We start from the raw sequence: 12,406 nt of genomic DNA on the forward strand, positions 1-12,406 counted from the left end.
CCAGAAAACGGTGATGGGGTGGCCAAATTGGTACATGGAGATATGCATCCTTGATGCCTAGGAAAATCATTAGTTGTTCCGGTTCCATTCCTCATATTACTGATCGTAGAGTCTCCATTTTGAAGCGTACCGAACGAATGTGTTTGTTGAGGAATTTCAAATCCAGGACTGGTCTGAATGACCGTCCCTCTTGGGGACCAGGAACAGGTTGAAGTAGAACCAGAAAATCTCTCCGACTGAGGCACTGGTACGATCACTCCATCTGTTCCATCTTGATGATGCAGTTCAGAAAGGCCTGAGCTTTGATGGAGCTGGCCGGAACTCTGGACATAAGGAGTTTTCTTGGGGGGCGGGAAGAGAAGTCTTCTTAGATTATCTTGTCGACCCAGCTGTCCGATGAATGTTGGTTCCACACCTCCCGGAATTAAAGCAACCTGCCCCTATCGGCTACTGTGGTTCCTGAGAGCATGCCCCGTCAACCTGAAGTGGACTTATCGGCTGAGGGCTTGTTATGAACGTGTTGGGTTTCCATATTGAGTGGCCCTTGTCCGCAGGTTTTGTCAGAAATTGGTAACGTTGAGGGGGGATGCAACATCTAGAATACCGTCCGCTTTGGCCACGAAAATTTTTTCCCAGTCTCATCAATGTAGATGATCTGCTCTTGATCTGAGGAAGAAAGGTGCTCTTTCCCCCTGTGGCCTGAGAGATGATCTTCTCAAGTTCCTCCCCAAAAAGTCGCTGTCCTTTGAATGGCAGGGAGGTTAGTGATTTCTTTGAACGGAGGTCAGCAACCCAGCTATTTAGCCAAAGTGTTCTACGAGTCGCTACTGATAGTGCTGATGTGTGGCCGGTAATCTATGCAGTGTCCATGGAGGCGTCACGCAGATAAGCTGAAGCTTCTGCGATCCTCTGATCAGGGATTCTACCATGCTTGAATGGCCCTGGCTACCCAGGTTGAGGCCAGTACTGGGCATAGTATGGATCCGGCTGATGAGTACACTGCTCTCCGGAATCCCTCTATCCCTGGATCTTTGAACGCTGCCACATCTGTGACAGGTAGAGCTGTGGCCTTCGATAGTCTAGACACCAGAGCACCGACTGTTGGGGGCATTGACCACTTGTCCACCAGTTCCCTGGTAAAGGATAGGATTTAGAAAATATTCGAGTAGCCTGAAATTTTCGTTCTGGCGAGTTCCACTCCTCCTGGATGAGGCTGAGGAGTTGTTTATGTAAAGGGAAGGATGCAGAGGACTTGGGTTGTCACTTGAATAGGCTCGCGGTTTGTGTTTGTTGATCCTCTGCGAGAGTAATTTTAAGTACCTCTAGTACTCATTTAATGATGTTATCGATATCAGCAGCAGCAGCACCTCTCGGCCCATGGCCTCCTCGTTTTCCTCCCCTTCCCCTGAGGAAACATCGGAAGGTATCCGTTTGCCCTCGGAATGGGATGAATCTTCTCCAGCTGAAGAACCATCTCAAGGTGTATGGTTCATTGCGTCCCCTCTTGTACTTTCTGGTCTCTTATGTTTTCCGCTGGATTTGTGACCCAGCTTGGCTAACGCTTTTCCCAAATTGCCAGCGATAGATGCCAAGCTCTGTAATGTAGCAAGAGACCCGGAAAGCTGAACTGCCCAAAGGGGGGCTGGTGGGTCTGAAGAGGTGCCAGCGACACTCCCTTGTGCTGTAGGTTCTTGGATTGCATTCCCTGACTGAGCTGTCGTGGGGTGGGGGTAAACCCTGGAGCGGATACATCTCCTTGCCCCCTGGAGCAAGATTTGCAGAGCGGCTCACCCTGACGACCTGGGATCTTTGCCTGGCATTTTGTGCAAAGAAAATGCGTGACTTGCGCTGCTGGTGCTCTCCCTCCTACCCTGGGGAATAGCACCCCTGACTTACCTTCTGCCATTGGAGTGGCTCTGGTACCTGCAGAAGAGATAGGTTGGATTAGGCTATAGTTGCCCCAGTAAGCGCTGTAAAGCCTCTTGCCTAGAGGAGGGTATAACTCCGGGGGTGCCCCAATAGGTAGGGTAATGGCTGTGAGTTGAGGACCTTCCCAGAGAAGACAGAGACTCTCTGTGCTCTCGAACGTTCGCTCCTTGGACAACAAGATGGATCATCTGTGGCTCCAGCATTCAAGCCAGCGAGAAATAAAGGACTGTTGCATCTTTATTTTAACGGAAACATGGCTAAACACAAACATTGCTGACTTGGCTATCCACCTAGCCTGCTACCGAGCCGACAGAAACACCGCTTTGTCTGGCAAGAGCCAAGGTGGCGGTTTGTGCATCTATATCAACAAACTCTGGTGCACAAACTCTGCTGAAGTGACTCGCCACTGCTCACCACAAGTGGAGTTTTTAATTGTTAAATGTCGGCCTATCTGCCGAGGGAATTTACTGCAGTACTAGTGGTAGCTATGTACTAGCCGCCTAGCTCAAATGTTAACCTGGCAACAAGCTTCAAACAACACACCCGGACAGATTTATCGTTGTTGCTGGCGATTTCAACCATGCGAACCTGAAGTCAGTTCTTCCCAAATTCTTTCAACATGTGAACTTTGCTACAAGGGGAGAGAACTGTTTGGACAAAGTCTACACGAACGTGTGCGGCGCCTACAAAGCCTTCGCGTGCGCCCACATAGGTTCCTCCGACCACCAGACAGTGATGTTATCACCCACATACACATCGCTGCTCAAACGCACAAAACCAGCCAGAAAAACCATCGCAGTCTGGCCGAGTGGAGCTGTGGAAGCACTTCAGGACTGTCTCGAGTGCACAGATTGGAACATGTTTAGGGAGGCTGCTACCCACAACAGCTCCATCAACTTGGAGGAGTACACAGACTCTGTGGCCTGCTACATCAACAAATGCATAGAGGATGTTACCATCTTCAAAACTGTCACCACGAGAGCCAACGAAAAACCCTGGTTTCCAGGTTCGTACAAGGCTAAGAGAGAGAGATGACGCTTTCTGATCAGGGGACAGATTTGCTCTTAAAATAGCCAGGGCCAACCTCTCTCGAACCATCCACCAAGCAAAGCAGGATTACACATTGAAGATTCAAAATCATTTAGACAACTCAAAAGACTCACGCAACTTATGGCAAGGCATTCAGGCTGTTACACAGTATAAGCCTGCGCGGAGCAGCAGCGCCGAAGACGCCACACTCCCAGAGGAACTGAACAAGTTCTACGCACTGTTTGACGCGCTAAACAAAGAGCCTGTGAGGAAAGCCACGCCTCCTCTCACCAACCAAGTCATCTGTCTACCCACTGCTGACGTGAGGTGAACCTTAACCAAGGTCAATCCACAAAAGGCTGCCGGACCAGACAACATTCCTGGTCGTGTGCTCAGAGACTGTGCTGATCAGCTGGCTGACGTCTTTAACACATCGCTAAACCAGATGATCATCCCCACATGATTCAAGTCCCCCACCATCATTCCAGTGCCAATCTTCAGTAACCTGCCTCAATGACTACCGCCCTGTTGCACTAACCCCGGTCATCATGAAATGCTTCGAGAGACTTGTGATGGCACACATCAAGAGCACCCTCCCCCGCTCACTGGACCCACTACAATTTGCATATCGGCCAAACAGGTCAACTGAGGATGCCATATCTTCTGTACTCCACCTCTCACTAACTCATCTGGACAAGAAAGACAGTTATGTGAGAATGCCGTTTATAGACTTTAGCTCAGCATTCAATACCATAATCCCTCAAAAGGTGAGTGGGAAACTAAGAGAGCTGTGATTAAATACCTCTTTGTTCAATTGGACCTTGGACTTTCTGTCAGAGAGGCCTCAGTCTGTTCGTATCTGTGACAACGTTTCCAGCACCATCAGATTGAGCACAGGAGCTCCTCAAGGATGTGTTCTCAGCCCATTGTTGTACACATTGCTGACACATGACTGCATAGCTAGACACAGCTCAAACCACATCATCAAGTTTGCCGATGACACAACTGTGGTGGGGCTCATCAGCCACAACGACGAGTCGGCGTACAGAGATGAGGTTCAGCAGCTGGCGGTCTGGTGCAGTGAGAACAACCTGTCACTGAATGTGGATAAAACGAAAGAGATGATTGTCGACTTTAGGATAACTCTCCCTGCTCACACACCACTTAACATCAACGGCTCCACGGTAGAGACAGTAAAGAACACCAAATTCCTGGGAGTCCACATCTCTGATGACCTCACCTGGACCACCAACACCGCCTCCATCACCAAAAAGGATCAGCAGCGTCTTTACTTCCTAAGACGACTGAAACGGGCCAGCCTTCCGCCTCCCACCCTCACAGTGTTCTACAGGGGCACCATAGAGAGCGTCCTGACGAGCTGCATCTCCATCTGGTACAGTAGTGCCAGCTTTGCTGACCGGAAAAGTCTACAGCGGACTGTCAGAGCAGCTGGCAACATCATTGGAGCGGCTCTTCCATCACTGCAGGACATCTTCCACAAGTGCTGTGTAAGAAAGGCCTCCTGCATTGCACTGGACTCCACACACCCCTCACACGGACTGTTCACGCTGCTCCCATCCGGCAGACGCTTTTGCAGTATTAAAGCCCGAACAACCAGGCTGCGTGAAAGCTTTTTTCCACAAGCTATCAGACTCCTCAACTCACTGGCTGCCCTCCCACTACATTCCAGACACACCTGAACTGTGAACTAAACTTTGTGAAATGTTCATTTATTTGCACAATTCTAAAGGTTTACACATGTATATATCCAATATATTGCACATTTCATGTTTACATATTTATTGTGTATTTTTAAGTTCCTTTTTGTGATATGTACTAGCTGGAGCCACGTCGTCTCGTCTCACTGTATATTCGTATACTGCTGAGATGACAATAAAGTTTACTTTGCCCTTTTAAACATATATATAGTTGGAATATAAAAGTTGTATCAGGAATGAATCTGAAATGCACATTTAAAAAAAAAAAATCTTATAGGTAAATAAAGGAATATCTTACCTGCCAAAAAAGGCCACTTTCATGTGCCGTCGGGCTAAAACTTCACTGATGCCAGCAACATTGGTCAGATAGCACTTAACTTCAAGCACCTGCTCTTCTGAGGCAACTGGATCCAACTCTGCATTCTTGTATGTTTCTGTAGAGATCAAACAAAGCTTTTATGCATCATTTCTATGAGGATCAAAGCAGATAAGGTCCTATAACCCTTTGACTCCACAAAGAATCCTGGCCATATCCCTAACCTAATCTTGGATTTGGTGCATCCCTAGTTTTATGTTTCTAAGTGCACACAGACTGTAGTTAAATGAGAGCTTTTAGTCACAAGTTGTTTTCAAACAAACTAGGCAACGATTGGTCAATATACGCCTCTATGTAATTGAACATCCGTGTATTTATTTTTAATTAAATACACGTATAAACATGAACTAAATAGAAGGGGGAGAGAAAACACCACTGACTGGCAATAATAATTACCTTCGAGAAAGTTGTAGCTCTCCTGGGTGTAGGCACCAAGCTGGTCAAAAATACCATTGATTTTCTTCTTAGCAGTAACAAAGTGCTTAAGAGGGGAAGCAGTAACTTCAGCCATGAATCTTTTGTCTTTTTTTGTGGTGACTTTTATTGCTGGACGGGAAAACAGCACGGACATTGCGCTGCAAGGAAAGAAAATTCTTGTTAATATAATGGATTCTATGAGGTACAAGCCACACTGCACAGAAGTTGATCCTATCTGTAGGGCTGCCATACTGGATTATTCTTTAAAAGTATGTTAAAACGGTCACTTTTATGTTTGTTAGCGGAGCTGGTCGGTATCATTTTAGAAACCAGCACTGTCCTTTCTTTCCCTTCAGTCTCCTGCACTAAGAGCAAGTTGAACCAGGTTTACAATTTTCATACCATTCTCCCCCACCCACCACCCCACAGTCTGGTGTGAAGGTTGTCTGGAAGTGCAGCCTTCAGAACCAGGACAGTCAACACAACTCAGGTACCAAAGAGCTAAAGGACAGACAAGGCAAATAATTTAAAATTAAAACAAGAATATAATAATGGCACATTCTTTTAAAGACACATACAGAGGCTCAATGTCTAACCAGCACAGCTGTTCAGTATGTAAGACTACATAATGAGCATAAGCGAAAAACGTCAACAAAGTTGTTAGCTTAAAAAAAAAAAAAATTGCAGAATGCAAACTATTTTTTAAGGTGCGAAAGGCAGGGTCTTGGCTCTATCCACTGGTGTATATATAAAACCATGTACACTGCAGTGATCATTTAGAACAGTAGTAATTTAGTATTGGCACTGGAAAGTCCCTTTGCCATTATACATAAGCTGTAATACAGAATGTTGTAGAACTAGCCCATTTTAGGCTTTGGAAAGCAGATATTTAGCTGTGTAAATTTAGAATGCCTTTATTGTACTTATGGTGCTACAGTCCATCAAGAACTACATTTAAAGAGAGCATTAGAAGGAATATGACAAGACAAGACAGACCAGACTCAATACCACTAAACCTGATTTAATTTTCTTGCAAAACAAGTGTAACCACTTCAGCTGCCTTTGGACCAGTTTTTGACCTTTAACCCTATAGAGAGAATACAAAAATCTATTATAAATGGCACTTGCAAAGGTAAAATTAATTAAATCACTTTTCAACTGGTCTTCAATTTTTGTATGCAAGCCCTGTAAACAGAAGGAAGAATATCTGTAAGCATTTTTATTTATATTCTAGCCCCCTCATATTTATCTTACATTCATGCCCTGAAAGTCTCTAAAATTGGGCTGTACTGACAGATTTCTTTTTGTCAGACTTGCTCCCTATTAGTGCCATCATTTCTATATGGGTTCCACATTTCGTTTTGACTGTGAAGAAAAAGGTAATTCCTTGCAAACATCTAAATTCATGTGCACAACGAACTGGGTAGGTCAGAAGAATTGCAAAATCATGTGCTTTTGCAAATTCTTTGTAAAATTCTTCAAAATCTTTTTTTTTTAAATTTCTTTATTTTCGATTTTTCAACAAGGGTACAAAACAAAAAAGGGGAAGTAAAATGGTGATATAATTACAATTGCAAATATCCACGCATTAAATAAATATACTGCAATAACTCATTCCCATCCTTTTATTTGCCTTTTAATCTATCCTTTAAATGTCCTCCATAAATCTATGCCAAGGAAGCCAGGTTCTCCAGTATTTCTTACAAGTTTTGATAAAAATGGGTTAACTCTTCTAATAAACTTATTTCCTTCACAGCTCTGAGCCATTCCTCATAAATCGGTGGTTTTTCAGATTTCCAATTCCTAGGGATTAGAGATTTTGCGGTCTGAATTAACTGAAAGGTAAGAGGGTATTCAAGCATAGTTTGTTTATCTTTGTTAATATTGAATAATATCAGAGTAATCCGCCCTCTGAATTCTTATCCCAGAAATTTTATATATACACTCCAATATCTGACTCCAATAACCATCCAGGGACGGGCACGATACCCAAATATGTGTATGATTCCCCTCCCCTTCTTCACATCTCCAACATCTATTTGATGTATGTGGGAACATTTTTTTAAGTTTACTTGGGGTATAATGTTATCAGTTTAATCAGTTTAATTCTTCAAAATCTCATTCTCAAATATAAAACACTTGAATGAATACAATCCAGGCAAAAAAACTTGAATACTGTAAATGATTGAGTTATTGGCAAAAAAAACCTTGAGTAACTCGATTTGATCGAGTTTGAGCGCAATCCACCAAAAAAAAACCCCCAAAAATTATGAAGGTAAAAAACATCTTCAAATGGTTCAAGGGACCTCTGCCATTGACTTCCTTATGAGCTTGGCAGGCTTATTGCAGCTTTGGGGCATAATAAATCTCAAAAAATTTAGATTTTTTGTTGGTGCAAAATCAATTTTTACTGAAACTACCCTCAAAAACTATATTTTTTTGGGAAAAATGCAATTAGTTTTTGGTAAATAACACCCTGTATGTGACATGTAATCATCATATAATTGTGAATGCTTAGTGCTAAATTTTACATTTTTTGTGGGAGTGGAACTGCAGTTATGGCAACACCAAAATTACAAGACAGTAATAAACTAAAGATGGTTTGAGAGCATCAGGTTGATGAAAACAGGTGCAACTCTACTCCAGTCCGGTAGTTTATAGCGGCTAATAAGAATTAAAAGGGCTGTTCACCTTTATATTAACTTTTAGTATGATGTAGAGAGTGGTATTATGAGATACTTTGTAATTGGTTTTCATGTTTTATTTCGTGTGCCTTTTGAGTTATTTAGCTTTTTATTCAGCAGCTCTCCAGTTAGCAATTTCAGCAATCTGGCCGCTAGGGTCTAAATTATACCAATAACCATGCACTTATTTGAATAAAAGCATGAAATGTGAGCAGGGTCGGACTGGGGGCCAGGGCCCATCGGGGTTGCTTCCTCAGGGCCCCGCGCGTGTGCGCACAGTGATTTTGCTGCAACCGTCTGGTTGAAGCAGGAAGACAAAAGAGGTGCCAATCTGGACTGGTGGAGCCCAACGGGTATTTCCCTGTGTCCCGACAGCCCAGTCCGACCCTGAATATGAGTAGGAGAGGCCTGAATAGAAACATGAGTGAAAAAAGTAGCAATAACAATAAATTTGTAGCCTTACATAGAATTTGTTTTTAGATGGGGTCAATGACCCCCATTTGAAAGAGTCAGAAGAAGGCGAAAATTATTTATAAAAAAAAGAAGTCCAAATTAAACGTTTCTTAAAAATAGTGATTCTAAAACATACTGAAAGTTAACTTAAAGGCGAACCTCCCCTTTAACCACCGACTCTTCATTGGCCTCAGGGTATGTAATTTGACAGCCCTGCACTGAGAAATTGACGCAAAGCTGTCAACAATACCGCACTCGTACCAAACATTAATCTCAGATGAGCAAATGAGTTTACATTCAATGCACACAAAAGTGGTCTCTTACACAAGTCTCTACACGGCTGATGTAACAAGCTCAGGAGCATCTGTTGTACAAAACACACTCAGGTTACAAACCCCCATGACCACAAGTGCCCTTTTGCATCAGCTAATAAGCACAGCACACACATATAGGATCATCTTAAAGTTCTTACTTGTAGTGCAAGGATGCAGTTACTAGGCCCGCATGCTTTTCAGCAGGACTGGGGTTATAAAAGCAAGGATAGAACGGCCGGATGGGAGGCCAATAGCAGCAGGTAGTTTTATACACAGCAAATGCGATGTTCTACGCTCCGTGTTCACTCACATACCCACAGCAGAACGCAGACCTCCACTGAAGGGTACGGGACAGGAAGGAGTCTGAACTATGCTCCTACCCAAGCACTATAGCAAGCCGCACCCTCCAGCCCTGATTGGCACGCAGCAGGAAATCCAGAGAGTGATGTCACACACTCCGTCAAACAGGGGGCGGGGTATAAAGCCGCGGTTGTACCAAAGGGCATTTCTGGAAATTGTAATTCATTGGCAGCAAGACATGTAACGATGTAATAGGTGTGTTTGGAGAATGGGAATGCTACTCTGATGTAGGAGTAGAGTTGTTTCTAGTTCCTAGAGGCGATTCTTCCTACGGTGACGTCACACGCGCGCGTCATCGCTACGTGATATATATTGAAGTTAGAAGAGTGTTAGGTCTTTGTTGCTCTCTGGTTTCCTCAGATTGTATTCAATATCATTTTCACAGCTACACGAGTCTCTGCTCTGCTGTCTAATAATGTGTGTCCCTCTCAACATGTTGGGTGTGTTGGCAGGGCAGGGGGGAGAGTTGTAGGGGGCCCTGCCACGCCACACTTACTAGATTAGCCGGCCCCCATCTTTCTGAGAGCTGCTGACTTCGGGAAGGCATGGCCACCAATTTTCTCATTATGTGGGGGAGGGCCTGGCCACCAATTTTTCTTTTCTCATGTGGGGTCCTAGCCACCAATATTTTTTAATGGGGGGGCCCTGGCCACAAATATTTTTTTATGGGGGGCCCTGACCACCAATATCTTTTTATTAACATGTGGGAACCCTAGCCACCAATATTTTTTTTGTTTTTTTACTGTGTGGTGGGGGGCGGACCTGTAGGTGGGGCTTGCGGTGGGTGCAGCCCAGGGGGCCCAGGAAATTTTGTCGTATGGGCCCTGTGACTGTGTGTTGGTTGGGGTAGCTTGTTGTGTGCTGTTAGTTCTATGTGGGTGCTGAGTGCTGACTGCTGAGGCTAGTTCCTAGGTACTTATACCCTGTTAGGGTGGTTGGGACAGTGTGAGAGAATCCTAGAAATATACATGAATGGGATGATGGCAGTTTTTGGTGACCACATACAGGTTCATGGCTGCAAGGGGTCTTGCTACTGTGTGTGACATGTCCTTCCATATGTCTGTGGCCTTGGTCTTCACTGTGGTGAAGCAGTGTGTTGGGGCTACTAGGTATTTCTTAACCAAAAAGAAAACAGTCAGGTTTAGGAACTTCAAGTAACAAATAATTACAAAAGCAGAAATACCATGACCTATAAGTAACTTTTGATGTAGATTAATATTTTGAAAAGAACATTTATAGTGTCAGTATCACTATAAATATTCAAGTTAGCTGGAACAGCTGAGACTTTTCTTGGGTACTAGAAGGCCAATAAAGCTTGCAGAAATGCTACCAGACAAGATAAAATGATGAATGAAAAGAGAATTGCATTGAAGCTCGTAAAATGAATCCAAAATTATATATTTAAATATGTAAATAGTAAAATGAAGAAAAAATGGATGGGGACCTTATTATCAGAGGGAGGTCAGTTGGTTGATGAGAGCAGGGAGATTTTAAAGGGGTTATTCACCTTCCAAACACTTTTTCAGTTTAGTTGGTTTCAGATAATACGTTCTGATAATTTTATATACTCATATTTTATATTTGACCGTTTTTCTGTTAATTGAAGCTTAATTTTTCTATCTCAGGAGTTTCAGGACAGCATCTCCATAATTCAGGTGTAGAATTTGTGAACTGTTACAATTTGCTACATTAGTTGATACATTTCTTAGCAGCATCTGCCTTTAATGAAACTTAAAGGGATCCTGTCATCGGAAAACATGTTTTTTTCATGTTTTCTTGGGGCAGCTGGGAAATTGACAATATGTCTAGCCCGATTTCAGATTTCAAAATTGAATATAAAAAAATCAGTTTGCTCTTTTGAGAAATGGATTTCAGTGCAGAATTCTGCTGGAGCAGCACTATTAACTGATTCATTTTGAAAAAAATTTTTTTCCCATGACAGTATCCCTTGAAGGATTTTGCTCAGCAGAGCCAGATAGATAAGAAATGAATTGACTAATATATAAATCTATAACAGTTTAGAGGAGTCGCTGAGCAGAGCTGCTCTAGGCAGACATAAGGGAGAACAAGAAAGTCTTTAATAATGGTGAACTATAGAAACCAACTGAAAAAAAGTGTTGGAAGCTGAACAACCCCTTTAAATTGTTATTGCAACTGAGGAACCAGCTAATGAAGGCTTCCTTTTAATAGACTAAATTCTAATTATGTGTGTCCATATCCAGTCCAATAAACTCTGTCACTACCACTATATCTGCACCAATATCAGTATAACCTTATTGAAGGAGGGCTGCCTATTGGGATGGATTTGTTGTCAGGAATTTGTTATCCACTACAATTGTACTTTTCTTTACTCCTTAGGATTTTACCCTTGTACATAATTTAGCATATTTTTATGCTTTGGGCCCTGGCTTCTTTTCTTCTAGGAGCACCATGTTGACTCTTCATTACCACAACTATATGCACTTAAAGAATTGAAATGGTCTGCAATAACACTTCAACCTGCTAGGAGCCTCAAACAGACCTTCATTGGTTTGGTTAAGCCGACAGAGGAACAGTTAAAACAACCCATGGCAGAAAAGTTGTGAAATGCAGACAGACGTGTCCTATTAACCGAATACAGAGAATTTACCAGCTCAGTTTAGGACGACTAACAACCCCAACGCACATATATAACTGCTGGTTTGTTTCTTCTTGCTAGGCCTACACGCTGACAGGCCAATATCTGATACCTGTCTGCACCACAGAAAGTGAAATGTTAATGCTGTCGACAGCAACAGTCAACTCTTATCAAGAGGAGCAAGCAGATATTTCATTGGTTATAACCTCAGAGGGTCATTTAAAGGGGTGGTTCACCTTTAAGAAAACAGTAACACTATAACCCTCCACCTAGGGAACACTGAGGAACACACCTCAGGGGGATTCCACTAAGAATAATAAAACACACACAGTTTCCAAATGAAAATAAACTTTATATAAACTGCAGTAAAACTTGGGCAAACTAATACACCATGCACTCCTACACTGGGGACACGTGGGACACGACCTAAATCACTATTAGGTACTTAACTGTTGCTCCAGCACAGTCCTTATTAATATCAAAGTCCCAATCCTCCGTAAGGGGTTAAT

The 12,406-nt window shown here is 43.1% G+C and overlaps 1 protein-coding gene across 4 annotated transcripts in view; it reads right to left on the bottom strand.

Moving 5' to 3' along the window:
- Positions 1-9,335, bottom strand: part of mfn2.L (mitofusin 2 L homeolog) — a 29,118-nt gene extending 19,783 nt beyond the window's left edge. The window contains exons 1-4 of one of the 4 annotated variants that reach the window (XM_018224449.2): positions 9,079-9,335; positions 6,486-6,556; positions 5,449-5,627; positions 4,975-5,110 (exon numbers count right to left, since the gene is read on the bottom strand). In XM_018224449.2, the coding sequence (XP_018079938.1) occupies positions 4,975-5,110; positions 5,449-5,623 (311 nt within the window). In that variant the 5' untranslated portion in view covers positions 5,624-5,627; positions 6,486-6,556; positions 9,079-9,335. 4 annotated transcript variants of the gene reach the window in all.
- Between the last annotated feature and the right edge of the window lie 3,071 nt (positions 9,336-12,406).

This window comes from Xenopus laevis, chromosome 7L (assembly GCF_017654675.1).
Source record: "Xenopus laevis strain J_2021 chromosome 7L, Xenopus_laevis_v10.1, whole genome shotgun sequence".
Classification (NCBI taxonomy): domain Eukaryota; kingdom Metazoa; phylum Chordata; class Amphibia; order Anura; family Pipidae; genus Xenopus; species Xenopus laevis.